General features: G+C 36.2%; 1 protein-coding gene and 1 long non-coding RNA gene across 3 annotated transcripts; one reads left to right on the forward strand and one right to left on the reverse strand.

The window, feature by feature from the left end:
• The first annotated feature begins 347 nt into the window (after positions 1–347).
• On the forward strand, positions 348–15,851 carry Vps39 (vacuolar protein sorting 39). 2 transcript variants are annotated; one of them, XM_022070206.2, is made up of 16 exons: positions 348–630; positions 724–900; positions 1,562–1,662; positions 2,499–2,702; positions 3,695–3,872; positions 4,881–5,122; positions 6,042–6,171; positions 8,447–8,586; positions 9,229–9,357; positions 10,007–10,229; positions 10,720–10,892; positions 11,400–11,598; positions 12,123–12,238; positions 12,643–12,969; positions 13,057–13,151; positions 13,895–15,851. In XM_022070206.2, the coding sequence occupies exons 1-16, from the start codon at positions 561–563 to the stop codon at positions 13,956–13,958; spliced, it is 2,568 nt and encodes an 855-aa protein (XP_021925898.2). In that variant the 5' UTR covers positions 348–560; the 3' UTR covers positions 13,959–15,851. The 2 variants fall into 2 exon arrangements, with proteins under 2 accessions (XP_021925898.2, XP_021925900.2); XM_022070208.2 differs by having other exon boundaries at positions 4,881–5,026.
• LOC147872356 (uncharacterized) lies at positions 10,300–12,775 on the reverse strand. The gene is made up of 2 exons (XR_015537541.1): positions 12,636–12,775; positions 10,300–10,856 (listed from the first exon to the last, which is right to left on the reverse strand). It is a non-coding gene; the product is annotated as an uncharacterized LOC147872356 (long non-coding RNA).
• Positions 15,852–17,101: the final 1,250 nt, after the last annotated feature.

Genomic DNA, 17,101 nt, shown 5'->3' on the forward strand with positions numbered 1-17,101 from the left:
TCCCACTCAAGCCATGGATGGTTTTCTGTGTTGTGTTGTCATGTGTACAGGTAGAGGCCCTGTGACGGGCCGATCCCTCGTCCAAGGAGTCCTATTGAATGTCCATAGATCAAGCCAACTGAAAAGTTGGGGACCCGTAAAGGGTACCGGAAAATGTACAAATATTGTTAAACCGGAAAAAAAAAAGAAGCATCAAGTTCAGTGTGTTACCCTAACCCCATTTTCCCAATACAACCTGAGCTTCAAAAGTCCCCCCACCCACGCACGACATTGTCACAGGGCGTGGTAGTATTTATCCCGTAGAGTAACCACAGAAAAGTCTGCTGTGTTTCGTATTCGTATCATTAGGTGGCGATTCTATAGCCAAATTAAATATGGCAGAATCATGGGATTGACGTGTGGTTATGAATTTACTTGCAATGTTCATATTGTGGGATTTTTAGTAGTCATTGGTACATAGGTAGTGTTTGTGGTAATGATTTATGTAGAATTTTTTATTTTCGGTTTTCTCAAATGATATTTAAATACTGCTTACATTACAAGTCCAAAATTAGCCGAGAATGCACGATGCATATGAGCTCGCCCAGTTGCTTAAGTTAACAGTCCAGATAGAATCTATTACAGCTTATGGTATGTACCTTAATAGGGAAGTATGATACGCGAAACGTATTCAAGCATGTTATGTATTTAGATTTTTATGAATTGTATTTTAATTTTTTGTAGATGACAATTTGCTGGTTGGAACACATCAGGGCCACTTGTTAATGTACAGTGTTGGATGCCGTAATGGGGATCAGAAGCCTGACGTACAACTGTTACGCTATAATAAAAATTTTAGCAAGAAACCAATTCAGCAATTGGCCGTTGTTCCAGAATACCAACTTCTTATTAGCTTGTCAGGTAATGATTCATATATGTTATGGATGCCTGTAATGGATGCTTATTTTTGTTGTTTAATTTTGATTAATAATTTGACTTCTACTAAAGTCTACGTTGGTAGCCACAACACATGGCGTTGACTCCACATTCAGATTTCTTATTTTGAAGTTGTGTATAATGTTTAGTTATCAATTAATTTATTGAGCTTAGCTGGTCAGTAGTTATCTTCACCACTGATCTGCCCATTTATGACTGATCATCCATTTATGTTATGCTACTCTGATATGTCACACCTCTGTATTTTTATAAAAAGGTTGATTTATGTGAAACGGCAATAAGGTAAAACTATAAATAACCAAAATTTAGTTAAAAGTTGGTTCACAGACTGGTTAATGCAGTCTTTGTTAGTTTTAGTAAATTTAAATCTCATTACATTAACCGGTTGAGGGAAAAGTTCGGTTTGTAATTGAGTCATGATATTAATATTGTGTCTGATCCTACAGGCCAGTTTTAGGTAAAAATAATAAAATTATTTACATTATTTATGATGTGGTTTGAGTTGTCCCCTACTCTTCCTCCCTGGTATAAATCCTTACTCCTTAATAGCTAGCACTGGTATGGAGTTTTGATGAAGTTAAGTGCTCAGAGATTTATTCTGTGTTTATGAAGTGTTTTGTTTCAGATAATGTTATCTGTGTTCATGACATGACAATAGTAAACTTCCCAACAGTAACAGTAGTTCAGCGAACTAGGGGTGCAACATTATTTACTTTGGACATCAAGGTTAGTAATGAAATATGTGACTTTTACTTTATTTTCAGCTTATTTAAGGGATGATTGTTTTATGGTAACATCTATTTTTGTGTTCATTCTTAGCTAATAAATTACTTTTCTTGAAATCTTGTACAGACATATTTGTATGACTTCATCCTACTTCATTTTTGATTTTATACAAAGATAGTAGGTGCCAAAACTTCATGCAGTTGCCTAAAATGTTTAATCATATATGTAACTTTTTTGAGGTCATTTGTGCATACAGTGTAAAATATTAAGTACATTTAGTTCAGCATTAGTAGGAGATAAAAATCTTGAACATTGCAACAGCTGTGAGATGCTCTACCCCACCGTCTCGAAGAAAGAAACAGAGGAAGATATCGAGACGGTGGGGTAGAGAGTTTTATTAACTGGCTATGCTTATTTTGTGTTTCTATAACCCTACTTTTAATATAAAGGTAATAAATATATCAGAAATTGACACTTGTTTGAATTTGTGAGAACAAAGACTCACTTTATGGTTACTGTATAATGAATATAGGAAAATGTAATATTTGAGGTTTACACAGCGGTGAGTATGAATATTTCTGTCTTCTGGGTTGTTGCACTGTGTAGTCTGGTCGATGTTTACCAACATTTCAGAGGTCATACTGTCATCAGGGTGATGAATATAGGAAAATTTTGTGATATTTGAAACCAGATTTACTTAGAGTTGTATTGTTAAGGAATCATTCTGTACATCCTTCTTTATTAATGGTATTTTTGTCATAATTTGAATAGAATCACATTGTCATAAATGTATTTAAATTTCTACTAATTGTTGCTTATATGTTTTGATTATTCAGAAACATACTTCACTGACAGGAGAGACATCTGTGTTGGTGCGAATGTGTGTGGCTGTGAAACGAAAGCTTCAGCTTTTCTATTGGAAGAACAATGGTTTCTTGGATTTGCATGATGATCTTACTGTAGCAGATGTTCCACGTGCTCTGGCTTGGTGCCAAGAAACAATCTGTGTTGGCTTCAAGGGTGACTACTGTCTGATGCAGGCATGTTTGTATATCAGATTTATCATAAGTGTTTTATTTATTTCTGGGGATTGTATAGTATCCTTGACCAAATTATGGCTGGAAAATACCATGGAAATTGTAAATAGCTGCTAGTTACTATCAGCCTGTGTAAAATGGCAAATGTAAGTAGTCGGCGAACCTTCTGATTTTGATGGCACTTGTTTGTGACAATGTTTTTTGAATAATATGCAACACATGCAGAAAATACAGACTTTGAATATTTATTAATTATTGCTGTATGCAGCACAGCTTGGAGCATTTTATATGCTGTGAGACGCTTGGTATGTGTGAAATGTTTCTCATAGTTGAAACTAAAAACATGTACAGGTAATATTTTTGACATGTATTCTGGAGGTATCCAGTTTATGTCTTGGTTGTGTTGCTAGTGATTCAGCTGAGGTGTTTGTGGGTTTTTTTTTTAGTCTCTTAGGTGAATGCCATGTTTTCTTCCTTCCATATACTTACCTGTTAACCATTTCTGATTATATTCCCATCTCATTTAACCCTGTGTAATCTCTGTAATTGATACAGCATCATTAAACATATCTAAGTTAATGGACCTATCTCTGTCAGACTGTCTTCCACTTCGACTTACTTTGTTTGTGATGGCTCTGAAACTATTGAAGATGCTTCAGCATGAGTGACTCATTTTTTAGTCTTCTTTTAATATTGAGTAAGTTTTGTCGTTCTCCAAGATGTTGACTTTCCTGTGGTTATATCTGTTTTATCATTGACATCATTTCCTTTTTCTTCATTGTACTCATAAATATTAAAATTATGTGTAATTTATTTGAATTCAAAAATTTGCTTCCATGCTTGTTTAACAATGCATATTGCCAATAACATAATTTTTGAGAGGCGCATTTGTAATATGTATTGTTAAATTGGCCACAGTGTTATAGAGCTAAGGAAATGCAAACAGTCTGTAAATTCCATAGCACACTTTAACTGAAGATGGTTTGTTGTTTTAGCTTTCTGGGCAACAGCATGACCTATTTCCAACAGGCAAGCACCCAGAACCTAGCATCACTAAGCTATCTGATAACACATTTGCACTTGGGAAAGATACTCAGTCCATATTCATGAACACCGAAGGTGACCCCATACAGAAATATGCAGTCAGATGGTCTGAGGTGCCACTTGCCATTGGTAAGTGTTGTTAAATTTTTAAAATTCTTTTGTAGGGACCTGCATCTTGGAATTGTTTATTTTATTTTATTTTAAAAGTAGTCTGAACAGCTGAACATCATGGTTAAGTAGTTTAAAGGAGGCCATGATTGTTGCCTTCTACATCCAATGTATTAACCTCTAATTTAGTGCTGTGTAATGTATGAAGTTAAAACAATAGTGTTAAATAAACTAAGAAGCAGATAACCATTATTCCAAGAAAGACAAGTGCCTATCTAAATGTATTATCTATTGAATCTAATCAGATATTGCAGTCAAAGGCTTTGTACTCCATCATATCCTGAAGGATCCCATTTTGGAATTTCATTCTAGAGATAACAAATTTTAAGGTTTTCATGGTTTTTATGTGGTCCCTGCAGGCAGATGGTAGGATGTTACCTTTACTGAGCTCTATACTCATGTAATCTATGCAGTTGAAAAAGCACCATTAAATAATACAAGAATCATTCATGCATTCATGACCATTGTATTTCTAAATTGATATTACACCAAAGAAAGAACTGTGGCTGGCCACAATGTAGACTATGGAGTTAGGCAGAGTTCATGCTCTTGTCAGCAGTGGGGGGGAAAAAAGTTGATAAAACAAGGACTACACAGAAAGTATTTTCAGTTTTAGATTGTTTTTTATTTAAGATAAAAAATAACTGCATGTTCAATAATAGTGTGTCATCTGTCTGTTTATGTTTTACATATGTGTTGTAATATTGGAACCAGTATATAAAAGGGGCCACTTTCAGATCCAGGTACAAAGTCAGTTAATTGCAATAAGTCTTTTATGTATCTGCTTAAATATTCAGAAATGTGAAAAAATGTTTCAGAAGGATGGTGAAAAGAACTGAAAGAGAAATTAAATCAATGTGGTAGGTACATTTTGTGATATGATAACATCTTTTTGAGAAGTAAGGTATTATAGTTGTAAATACTCTTAAGGCCAATTTGTTTAGCTTAAAATTGTTTTTTTCTTTACAGCTTATGATGAGCCATATCTATTGGCTTTGCTGGCTGACTGTGTTGAGATCCGGACAGTAGAACCCTGCTTGTTCATTCAGTCTGTGACAGTTCCAAAGCCAAGGCTGGTTGTTCGCTGTCGTCAGGGTCTGGTATATGTAGCATCAGTAAGTCATGTATGGTGTCTGCAGGCAGTTCCGCTTGCACGACAGATCCATATTCTTCTGGAAGACAAACAATTCCAACTCGCACTAAAACTTACAGTATGTATATTAATCATAATGAGGTTAAGTTTCTGATTTCAAATATATTGCACAGGTTGACTTTTTTTAAAAAAATTTGTATCTGGTATTGGTTGATTCTCTTATACTGATATGAAATTCAAGGCTGAAAGAAAATAATTAGCATGAAAGTTAATGTATTTCTATAGAATTGTTAGTATTGCAGTGGGAATATTTGCTTTGGACATTTTCAGTTGGATAGTAAAATTGTATTTCTTTTTGGGGGCTTCCTCAGTCTTTGTATGCAGAAACGTAAAAGGGTACCTACTGTATGGTACCCATTTGAAAAATTTAGTCCTTGTGACTGGCCTCCTGTATTTTGGGAAGGACAGCAAATGTTATCTCTTCAGTGATATCTGAGTAATTAATTCTCATCTGTTTTGTAATTTGTGGTTCTGTTATGCACGTGAGCACTGCCAGATTTCAGATTAGGTAAAAAGAAGTGAAGTTATTCCAGTGTTTAATTAAGCAGCATCTCATGAAGACCTGGGGAGAATGGAGGTGTAGCTCCAGACATTTTTAACCTTGGAACTGCGTGGAGGTGAAAAGTGATATTAAGGCTCTGGCCACTTACCCTCATGTGGGCCTCTGGTACCCATTAGATAGGAGTCTGGGTGGGCCACAAGTCTGGTCTAGACATGGTGGAATGAGAAAAACCCTCACCTTTGCTGGAAATCAGAGTCCTAATTGACTCCATATGATTTATCAAACAGGTAGTTGGTGATTAATCATGTATATGAACTAAAGTCTGTGTTAGTCATTGTAAATTTTTGTGATATTGAAAATAATTAATTAATGCAGGGTTCAATAGTTCATATAGCTAAAAATATTGTTGGTCACTTGTACTGGTGGATTTATCATTATACCTACTATTACTGCAGATACACATTCTTCTGTGCAGAACATATCAGATGAGTCAGATGAGGAGAAGTCTAAGAACATCTACCAGATTCAAACTCTGTATGCATTCGACTTATTCAACAACAAACAGTTTCATGAATCCATGAAGGAGTTTTTGAATCTAGGAACAGGTGAGATATTTTGAAGTAATTTGGATCAAAGTCACTTTTTTTCTTTTGATAATGTAGATAATAAGAAAGACAAATTATTACTTGTTTAGGATTTGAGATCCAGCAAGTAAACTTGTGTGTATTATACCTTGACTCTTGTGAAAGTACTACGAGGGTCGCTCATTAAATAATGCCCCACATTTTTTTTCTCAGCCAATAATGAAGATAGAAAAGTGTACTTTTACATGCTTGAGATTTGATGTTTCCCGCGTTCGTGTACGGAGTTTCAAATGATTCCAACCGATAGCGGAGCTGTAGTGAACTGTTAAAATGGCGTCTGTGAACGACTCTCGTTACAAGCAACGAGCTGTAATTGAATTCTTTGTTGCTGAAAAAGAAACGGTGGTGAACATTCATAAACGTTTGTGTGCTGTGTATGGAAGCTGTGCAGTCGATAGGAGCACCGTTGGTCGCTGGGCTAAGAGAGTTAAAGCTTCAGGAAGTGAAGAAACCGAGCTCTGTGATCTGCCGCGCTCTGAGCGTCCTGCCACAGCCACCACTTCAGACATGTTGAACCGCGCGGATGCCATTATTCGTGAGGATCGGCGCATCACAACTCGACAATTGGCCCAACAGCTTTCAGTCAGCAATGGAAGTGTAATTGCAATTATCCGGGCTCTTGCATATTCGAAGGTGTGCGCAAGATGGGTTCCACGAAGTCTCACAGCAGACCACAGGATTCAAAGGAAAACAATTTCTTCTGAATTGTTGGAGCGTTTTGATGCTGAGGGAGAGGTCTTTCTGTCCCGGATCATTACAGGTGACGAAACCTGGATACACCACTTTGAGCCGGAGACAAAAAGGCAGTCAATGGAGTGGCATCATCCTCAATCACCGAGAAAGAAGAAATTCAAGACAACTCCCTCCGCCGGAAAAGTCATGATGACTGTCTTTTGGGACAGTGATGGGGTCATTCTTGTGGATGTGATGCCAAGAGGTGCGACCATCAATTCAGACGCGTACATCAGGACCCTGAAAACCCTCAAGAAGCGTTTCTGACGAGTTCAGCCTCACAAGCATCCAGCAGAAATTTTGCTCCTGCACGACAATGCACGCCCTCACACAAGTCCGAGAACCCGGGAAGAAATCACCAAATTGGGTTGGACGGTGCTGCCCCATCCACCCTCCGACTTCCATCTCTTTGGGCCACTCAAAGATGCTATACGCGGAACAAGGTTTGAAGATGACGAGAGCGTAATTCAAGCAGTGAGGACATGGCTACGTGCACAGGACAAGAGCTGGTACCGGCAAGGCATGCATGCACTTGTTCCACGCTCGCGTAAAACCGTACAAGTTGATGGGGACTATGTGGAAAAATAGTATGTGTAAAGGAAACATTGATTTAAATTGTCACTAAATTTCAGCCATCTTGAATAAATATATTCTGAGGAACAAAATGTGGGGCATTACTTAATGAGCGACCCTCGTATATTGAATTTTGCTGCATTGTTCCTTGATTGTCAAGCCAGATGCTTAAATAGAACTTTTAAACAGATAAGATCATATCCTCCAAGTCTTCATATATTAGCATGGTATGGATGGAGCATGCACATGTATGTACTTTCATCAATATTGATTATATTTTCTTGGTTAGGTTATCTGTTGCATGCTACTATTATTGTTATTTGTTTAACCCTCCATTGAGTGTACTGTGTTGTGTAGTGGTATTTTTAACTGCCTCTGTAATGTCTACAGTGAAATTTTTAAATCAGCATAACTTTTATTCTATATAAAATAAACATAAGATTTTTTCTTACATTTTCACATGAAATTAATTTATACTTTTGCCTTACCAGTGGTATGTTTTATACATATAGGGGCATCAGAAATTAGATTAGAAGTGAAGTCAAAATTATATATGAAAAGTTTTACAATTTATTTTTTCATCTTGTATTGTTAGATTGATTAAATTGTGGAGAATAAGATGGGCAGAACTTTAGCTGCACAAGGGAAATTAAAAATGCATACAAAGTGTTGGTTTGTAAACCTCTTGAAGGATAATATCAAAATGAATTGTTGATAAAATGGTATGTAGCTTAGGTGGGTCACCTTGAACATGGTGATGAATCTATCATTTTAGTGAAAGCAAGAATTCCTTTACTGGGATCAACTGCTCATTTTTTCCAAATAGTTACCTAGTTAGTTGTGACTCTTGGATTAGTATGTTGCCTGTTAGGTCACATTTTGGAATCTGATACTCCATGCTACTATTTAAGAATAATCCTGCTGTTTTCAGACCCATATGAAGTGATCAGACTGTTTCCAGAGCTGCTGCCTCAGCAATCTCGTGGACATCAAGAGTTGGAGCAGCGCCCAAAATTGCAGGACCGTGACCTGGAAAACGGCTTGCTGGCCCTTATTGAATTTCTTACTGAGGTTCTTAAACATGTTCCTTCTTCATTTTGTGTTTATAAATCTGTATTAAATATCTGGCCATGTGTAATACCTGCTAGTGCCATTCTAATTACTTTCTTTTACAATCAGTATAACTATATATTATGCTTGGAGTTCGGTTTCATGAGGCTTCAGCTTAATTTAAGAAGAGTGGAAATGTTCTATGCCATATACATTGGGACAAGTGGTAATGCTTCTGACTTCTGTTTGGGAAATGCCTGGTTCCAGTCTCGGCTGGAACATCAACTAACCCTATTGGGGTTTATCATGGTTTTCCTGTTCCCTTTGGTGAATGCCAGGATAGTATCTTGAAATTGGCCATGCCCACTTCTTCCCAATTGCTTTCATTAAATGTGATCATCATCTCACATTGTATGATGATACAGTGTCATTAAATAAAATAATAATCATCTGTGTATGTACTCCACTGCAGAAATTGTTTTTTCCTAATGTATTCCTTGCTGGGGTTTTTCTTCACTGGTTGTGATGTTTATTCATTGAAAGTACAAAGATATTGTTAAAACATAGTGGCCCATTATGTGTATTGAACATAATTAATTTTTTTGCAATTTCTATTTTTGTTTCTAAACTGAATTCTGAAGTTGTTGTCTTTGACTGTTACAGGTACGACACAAGCCCATGAAGGACACAAAGTTGAATACAGAGAGCAGCCAGCAGAACAGCATGACCCACAAGTCAACACAGCAGCTCCTGCAGATCATAGACACAACTCTGCTGAAATGCTACTTGCAGGTGGGTCAGAGTAATCTAACAGGTTCGGAATTATGACGTACTATAACGCCATGAAGCAAAGTCTGTCTAGTGAAGGTGGTAGTTGCTCAGCTGGTCGAGAAATTCCCCACCTTTTATGATACCCAAAGGTTTATTACTGTGTTTATAAGAGACTAAGTCACTTTACCCCATTCTGAGCCAACAGAATCAATCCAGACCTTCACACCCTATGTCTTATAAATTTTGATGTGCTTTTTCATCTATGCCTAATTTACCCATACAAAATTTTTATGTGTACTTCTTATTTCCTTAATCAGCCTTAATTTCCTTAATGTTTGGTGAAGAGTGTGAACTATGAATAATTTGAATGGTTGCATCCTGGTGCATAGTGAGTAGCAATATATGTATACAATAAATACCAGTTGTTGATCCTTTTAACAGTTGTTACCACTATTATCATCCACTGATATTTTCACCAGGTTGAATAATTTTATAACTGGACCTTCGCTATTCACTCTTCTTACATAAGTGTCTCTTGCCACACTTAGTATATGTATTCTAACTGCAGTAACATTTAATAGTTTTCCTGGAATTAAAATGTTGAAACTGTTAAAGTAAGTAGCTTACAACATGTTATTTCTGTAACTAAAACAAGTATTTCTGTGTATAGACAAATGATGCTCTAGTTGCTCCTTTGCTGAGGCTAAATCACTGTCATCTGGGGGAGACCGAGAAGACACTGAAGAAACACCAGAAGTATAGCGAACTTATTATTCTTTACCAAACCAAGGGGCTGCATCGAAAGGCTTTAGAGCTGCTTCAGAAGCTGGCAGACCACCCTGACTCCTCTCTCCACGGATATGAGCGCACTCTGCAGTACCTTCAGCATCTTGGTCAGTATAGAACTTATTTGCATAATTCACATATGTTCCTTGAAAGATTTTCCAATCAAACTCTTAGATGCATTATTTATGAAAACATTCATTCATAGTAAATATCACTATTTGACCTCTTTATTAAAATGAAACAATTTCTTAAAGACCAGGTAGGCCCAGCTTGCAGTTTATTGTTAACAAAGCATAACATGTTTTTTTTTAATTCAGTTGCCATGTGTATTTATGAACTCAATCTTCATGCCACACAATCTTCAGGGTCTCTTTACCTGTGAGGTTGGTTGGAGTGTGAAACTGACCATTCAGCTTTTAATGCTTAAGGCTGGAATATATAGAGCTTTACCTCTTTGCCCATTATATCCTTCATGTTGTGTAAGGATACCTTTTTCTTTTGTATGTACTTCTGTGCATTTCATTCCTTTATCTGCTTGATTGTCTGATGTTGGCATATTGTTAGTGTGAGCATCTTTTTTTGATATGCTGTATGCAGGAAAGGATCACATAAATCTGATGCTGGACTTCGCTGGTTGGGTTTTGGAGGCTAACCCTGAGGAGGGTCTCAAGATGTTCACAGAGGACATTGCTGAAGTAGAGCAACTGCCACGTCCAAAGGTGTTGGATTACCTGCTGCGAACACATAAGGATCTTGTCATCCCATACCTGGTATAGCTGACATTATTTAATTCAAATGAGATCATTGGAATATTATAACCAAACACTAAAATAGTTTGTTTATATGTAGTGGTTGAATGAACAGTGATGTTTAAACATTATCAGTATTCTGTGTGTTCTTTACACAAAATGCATTTGGCTCTGAAAACTTTATATTTTGTACGGTGAAAGCCTTTTTCCCTTTTACAAGATCTTGGGTCTTTGTATCTATAATGTTATTCATGTAAGTTGATATGAAGGTTCTGCCATTAAGGAACACCACCAGCGACTGTTAGTAGACAAATAACTTTGTAGTTTGCATATATACAGTGTATGAAAAAATTTAAAGATAAGTTAGAGTACTTTGTGGAAAAAATTTGAAAGAGATAGTTTTCAACAAACTATGAGATATGCTATGTCTCATTTATGTGTACTCCAAATATCAAGGAAAGTAAGTGGTGATTAAGAAAAGACTTTGGAATGTATCACATGATTTTCTCACTATTTTTTGCATTACAGGAACATGTAATACATGTATGGGAGGATTCAAACTCTATCTTTCACAATGCTCTTGTGCATCAATATCGAGAACGCTATCAGCAGCTCCTAGTGACTTCTTCCGAAGAAAGACAGAAGACACGTGCCAAATTACTGCAGTTCTTGGAGACATCTTCACACTACACTCCAGAGACTGTGTTTGTACACTTTCCATATGACTGTGAGTAATTGTGATGTGACAGTGTATTTATAATGTTTTTGTTTTTTTCTGTGAGAACTTGTTACATTTAAAGGTGTCATCAGCTTATGATTGTCATCTGCTCGTGTTCAGGCCTCATACCCCGGCATTGTCTCATGATCCTTTTTGTGAGTATCTTTGCCCGATATACTTGTAATCATAACGTGAGAGAGAAACTGTACTCTGAAGCAAAGATCTGTGTTGTAACTATGAAATGGTTAATGCATTTGTTTCCTATTGTTAGATCCCAGAATTGAAGTAAATAATTACAGTATGCTGTATTGTGTAAAATTATCTAAAAATTACCTGTTCATACCAAAAACAGAGTTTTTCAGTAGTAGTAATAGTATTCAACGCTCACATTTCAGTCCACGGATTGTGAAATTGTCTCAGGAATGTGGATCATTAAGAAGATGTTGGACATCTACTGTGTTTTATATGTTTACATAAGCTATATGCTTTCTATTCTTTGTTATGTATTAGCACATGATTTATTATGTTAACAGGCTTATTTGAAGAAAGAGCCATTGTGCTAGGGAAGCTTGGTCGACATGAGCAAGCCCTAGCCATATACTTAAGCACCTTGGGAGATGTGCCTCGTGCTATACAGTACTGTGATAAGGTAAATATGTATTTGATACCCAAGGACTGAAATGGTTTTGGTGCTTTTATTTTAAAAATAGATACTGGGCTGACTCTCTGCTTATACTCTTTTACTTGAGTTTATAAATGCTGCTGTATAATTCCATGTCATCACACATTGTGCCGGCGAAGATCTTGGTTTCAAATTTTTCCTTCACTGGTAAATAAAATTGTTGTGGACTTTGATGTGAAAAGGTGCAAGCAACACACCACCCCATCATCTCTTCACCCTCAAAATAACAAACATTTGTGGCAAGCTACCATAACTGCCATCAGAACAAGAAACATGAACGTAATGATAGAAGAATTATTGCACCCTCAGATTATGAAAGGATACAGCCATATTACCGTAACATTTACTACAGTAGTGTTTTTACCCTACAGGTGTACAGCCAAGGTTCAGCAGGCTCTGATGAGGTGTATGTGCTTTTGATGAAGATGTTAATAACCCCACCAAACAACAGCTGGCTTGTAATTGGAACTCCCTCTTCGACAGTGCCTTGTCCACCACCATCAGACCTTGAGACTGCACTCTCCCTCCTGGAAGAACATGCCAGCAAGATTCACCCTATGAAGGCTCTCAGTGTTCTGCCTGACAGGGTACCACTGGGGCGAATCAGACAGTTCCTTGAGGTTAGCCTGCAGAACAAGCTAAATGAGCGCAGGCGGTCTCAGGTGTTGAAGGGACTGTTATATGCAGAGCATTTGCAGGTATTGCACAGCCTATTCTTCTATGAATGTTGTGATTAAAGGACAGTATGTATTTCAGTTAATATATTTTATTTGTGGCTGTTGAAGGTGCAAGAGCTAAGAATGAGTTATGAATCACAGAGCATCCTCATGACGGAATTCAATGTGTGTCCAGTTTGTAAGAAGAGATTTGGAAACCAGAGGTATGAAACTGCTTGTACTCTGCTGCAAAATATTTCTTTTTTGTTTTGAAGCAGCTACTTATATGTTTATAAAATTATTTCAGGTGCACAAAGTCTATCTCATAATTTTTTTTGTAGTGTATCAAAACTGATGCATTAATTACATTTTCATTCTGATTGCTGTAACGTATTTGGTACTTCACTACTGATACACACTGTCCATTTTGTGGTACTGAGTGATACATGTAGGGGTGATTCAAAAACTACCTGCAATTATTATTATTTTTGTTACAATTTATTCTGAACATTTAAAGTTTATTATTTTTCTGCATAGTCAGCCTGTTTCTCAACACACTTGGTTCAGCGAACAGTGTGATCAGGGATGGTAGGGTCTTGTGAACATAGTAATGAACCACCAGGTTTCATTAAAGACAGGAAATTTCCTACTAGCTGAGCAACTGTTAGCTTCTCAAGGAGAACTTGGCTTCATGGAATATATTTGTTAGTAGGCCAGTGTGTTATTAAGAAAGACAGATGGGGACTAATTTATATGATGGAAATGAAATTGTTATGGTCACTGAGGGGTTGTGCAGGGATATGTACAATGAAAAAGATGACATTAGAGCTGAGAATTTTGTTTTACATACAGTTTATAAACAGGCTGCAGCATAACCTAGTTATTTTTTAATGGTGTAACAGTATGTACCTATCTTCTTAAATGTACAAAGTATGCTGATTGAATTTTGTTTGTTTGTTCATTTCAGTGCTTTTGCTCGCTATCCCAATGGTGACATTGTGCATTATTCTTGTCAAGACAGGAGATCGTAGCTTTGTATTTGCTTTTGCTGAATTTACCAAAGACTTTCAAAAGTGATGAATTATTCTCATGTGCTGAATGCAGCATTAAAAGCATCAGCATGGAAGTTGTAATGGCCCTGAACGTAATTTGTAAAGACATACAATGTCCAGTATGGTTCAGATGGACTATTTGGATTGTGAAGAAGAGGCATTTGTGATACTTTGGGTAAGCACTAAAAGAGCATAGTGCACAATCATAGTCTTTGTAAAAGTTAAGTGATTGATTTCAAAAGTCTGTTTCAGAAAATTGTCTGTCCTGTTTTATAGGATATGTTGTGTAGCTGTGGCACAGAGAAACAGACATCTTGATATATATGACAGAGCAGTCACCCACATTTTCAAATACCCACAAAGTGTATTTACTCACATAATTTATGCACCAATACTTTCAGACAAGATGTTTTGGGGGAGGAGAAATATGGAAGTCTTACCTTCATATCTTGACCCCAAATTTTTTGTTAAGTAGCTAAGTATGTAAGTAATTAATCATGTAATTTGTGCCTTCATATAATGCTTGCTCCATAATTTATATACTATTAGGCAGAATAGACACAAGTTGAGGTTTCTGAAATAACGGATACAAGTGTTTGTGTTATAAAGATTGTTTCACATTGTTTGTGACTACATCTATATATTCTTCCCACTTGACTTTATTTTCTGTTCTTCCAAGCTAGCAGAAAGGGCTGTATTGTAATTTAAATATATTCAGTCGACTGTTTGAAGACAAAGACGGGCACTGGTGATGTAAAACAACAGATTCTAGGTTAGTCTAAACATCGACTCCCACCCCCCATTTCTGACTAGGAATACCTGCTGCTGTTGGACAGCGTCAGCATATAATACTTTTACACAGGAGGGTTCTAAATTATACAGGAAAGTTTCCTTTTTACACACTTTTATCAGTATTGTGCAACTGTAATTTTCTCAACCTCAATTTTACATGTAAAATGATACCCTATTGAAAGTAGTGTTCACATATTTTATGCATCACAAGTTTCTGACATGAACATTTGGTTACAAGAGAGTGTAAATTATGTGAGTAAATATGTTATTATATCAGTGTCTTCAAAGAATTTGACAGAAGAAATATATTCATGTTACAGTGACTACCAACCTCCTCTCAGAAAAAAATGTATCTGTATTTCTTGTAAGTACATTCAGATGTAAAGTACAGTGGAACCTCAATATAATGCAGGTGTTGGAGGACAGCTTCAGTGCCCATGTTATAAGCTCTCTGTTGACAAGTCTATGATGAAAATCATGTAATCGCTATATAACTGGGCGCATAATATCAAGGTTCATCTGTGCAGTCAACTTTTCCATCTGAGTAAATTTTATTATAAAATATATAACGCAGTATGCCTACAATGGCTGGGGCTAGAGTTGTCAAAACAATTTGTTTACAGAAAATGCTTATAATGCTAATGTTTCATGTGGTTTCTTGGGTGCAGAACAAGAGAATGAGATACTACTAAAACAGAATTCTTAGAATCCTCAAATAAGTTTAAAATTTTTATGCAGTAGACTTCTTTCACAAAAGATAGTAAATTCTAAACGTGTAATAAAAGTTTCTCTGCTATTTTCAGTGTCAAATATGTATTGTGTTATTTGGAGGGGGGAGGGGACATTGTTAGGCAAATATTCCTTGTAACTGATGATACAGTGACTGATTAAGGCAGGCTAGCAGGACAGTGGTGTTTGTTATTTATACTTTTATAAATAATCTGCTAACTACAATGTACTCTTCTGTCTCTTCTCCATACACATGAGTATGCTATGTACAGTTAAACTGAGTGACTGTGTCCTTACATATATGTATATAAGATAAAAATACACCTCAGTTTATAATATTTAAAGCTGAAAGCAGGTATTTTATTTTACATTACATTATGGCCTTTATTTCAACATTATTGCACCAATAAGATTAAGGACTTGTTACATTTTGTAATGGTAAATCAAAGTTTATCATGGACAAAACAGGAATCAAAAGATGTATTCCAAATGCTGTCTTTGCTATTTTGCATACTTCATGGACCTTGATGCTTGGAGATTGTTGTCATCTGGGTTACTGTGCCATGTAGTCTGGTAGATTTACACAGCGCAATAACCCAGATGACTGCAAAATTCAGTCTCACTGCTGTGAAAACCTCAAATCGTACACCTTGATGTTTGTTTTTTGCAGGTACAAATCTACTGTAGCAAAGTTTATTACACTATAAATGTCATGCATAGTCAGAAATTAGTTTCCTTGTACGTCAATTGATATTTACCACATTAAAAGTGTTTTACTAAAAGGTCTTGAGATCTGTAGTTTATCTCATGCCAGATTTTCATATGAAGAACTTTTTTCTATTTTGAAAATTTGAATTTGAAATAAGCAGTGAATGCTAGATTGGTAGGAACCAAGATTAGATTTGCCTCATAACTTTGATTATGTTTCCTTACTTGTTCCTAGTTTGATCAAAATTCATTCAGTATCGATGAGGAAACATGCTGACAAACTCAGTCTCTGTCCCTTATGCTTTCATTTCATCCATTCTGTGATGGTGAGAGATCTCACTCCTAACCTCTTTTAGTTTTGTGCTGCATGCCAGTGACAGCTCATCTCTCCCAGTTCCACTGCCAAAATTGAAATAAATCTTTCCATGAGGAAAGAGATAACCCAATATTAGTACTTGCCTAATATATCAAACTGCTTATTGATTGGTATATAACACTGGAAATTCCTAGTAGTTTATTGGGAGTGAATATGATTAAAAAAGCTTGGAACATTATTATTAATGCTACTGAACATTAGTGTCCCTTTTGTATGTACAAGTTCTATATATTGGTACTTAATGTTAGAAGTTATTTTAAAGTCATATTTAAATTCACAAACTGTAAATTCTTGGTTTATACAGTTTCCTTAAAACATCAAATTTCTGACATTCTTACAAGACATTAATGAAAATATGGACTTCACAACTCTGAAAATTGGTATCAATAAAATCACTAATAGTTGTAGTTACCCGCTTGTAGTTGGTAAGTTATTTATTACCCTTAATACAGACTGAGCTATCGTTGTCGGTCATAGACAAAACGGTTTGCACGATGATAGAACGGCTATTCGTACC

This window comes from Zootermopsis nevadensis, unplaced genomic scaffold (genome assembly GCF_977971745.1).
Source record: "Zootermopsis nevadensis isolate Lab colony 2312 unplaced genomic scaffold, Znev_1.0 Znev_ptg000028l, whole genome shotgun sequence".
NCBI classification, from domain to species: Eukaryota; Metazoa; Arthropoda; class Insecta; order Blattodea; family Termopsidae; genus Zootermopsis; species Zootermopsis nevadensis.

Excerpts from the sequence above, each read along its gene's own strand:
- Vps39 (XM_022070206.2), top strand. The coding sequence starts at position 561 with ATGCACGATGCATATGAGCTCGCCCAGTTGCTTAAGTTAACAGTCCAG. Across the intron at positions 8,587-9,228 it reads TTATTGAATTTCTTACTGAG|GTACGACACAAGCCCATGAA; the intron begins GTTCTTAAACAT and ends TGACTGTTACAG. Across the intron at positions 12,970-13,056 it reads TATATGCAGAGCATTTGCAG|GTGCAAGAGCTAAGAATGAG; the intron begins GTATTGCACAGC and ends TGGCTGTTGAAG.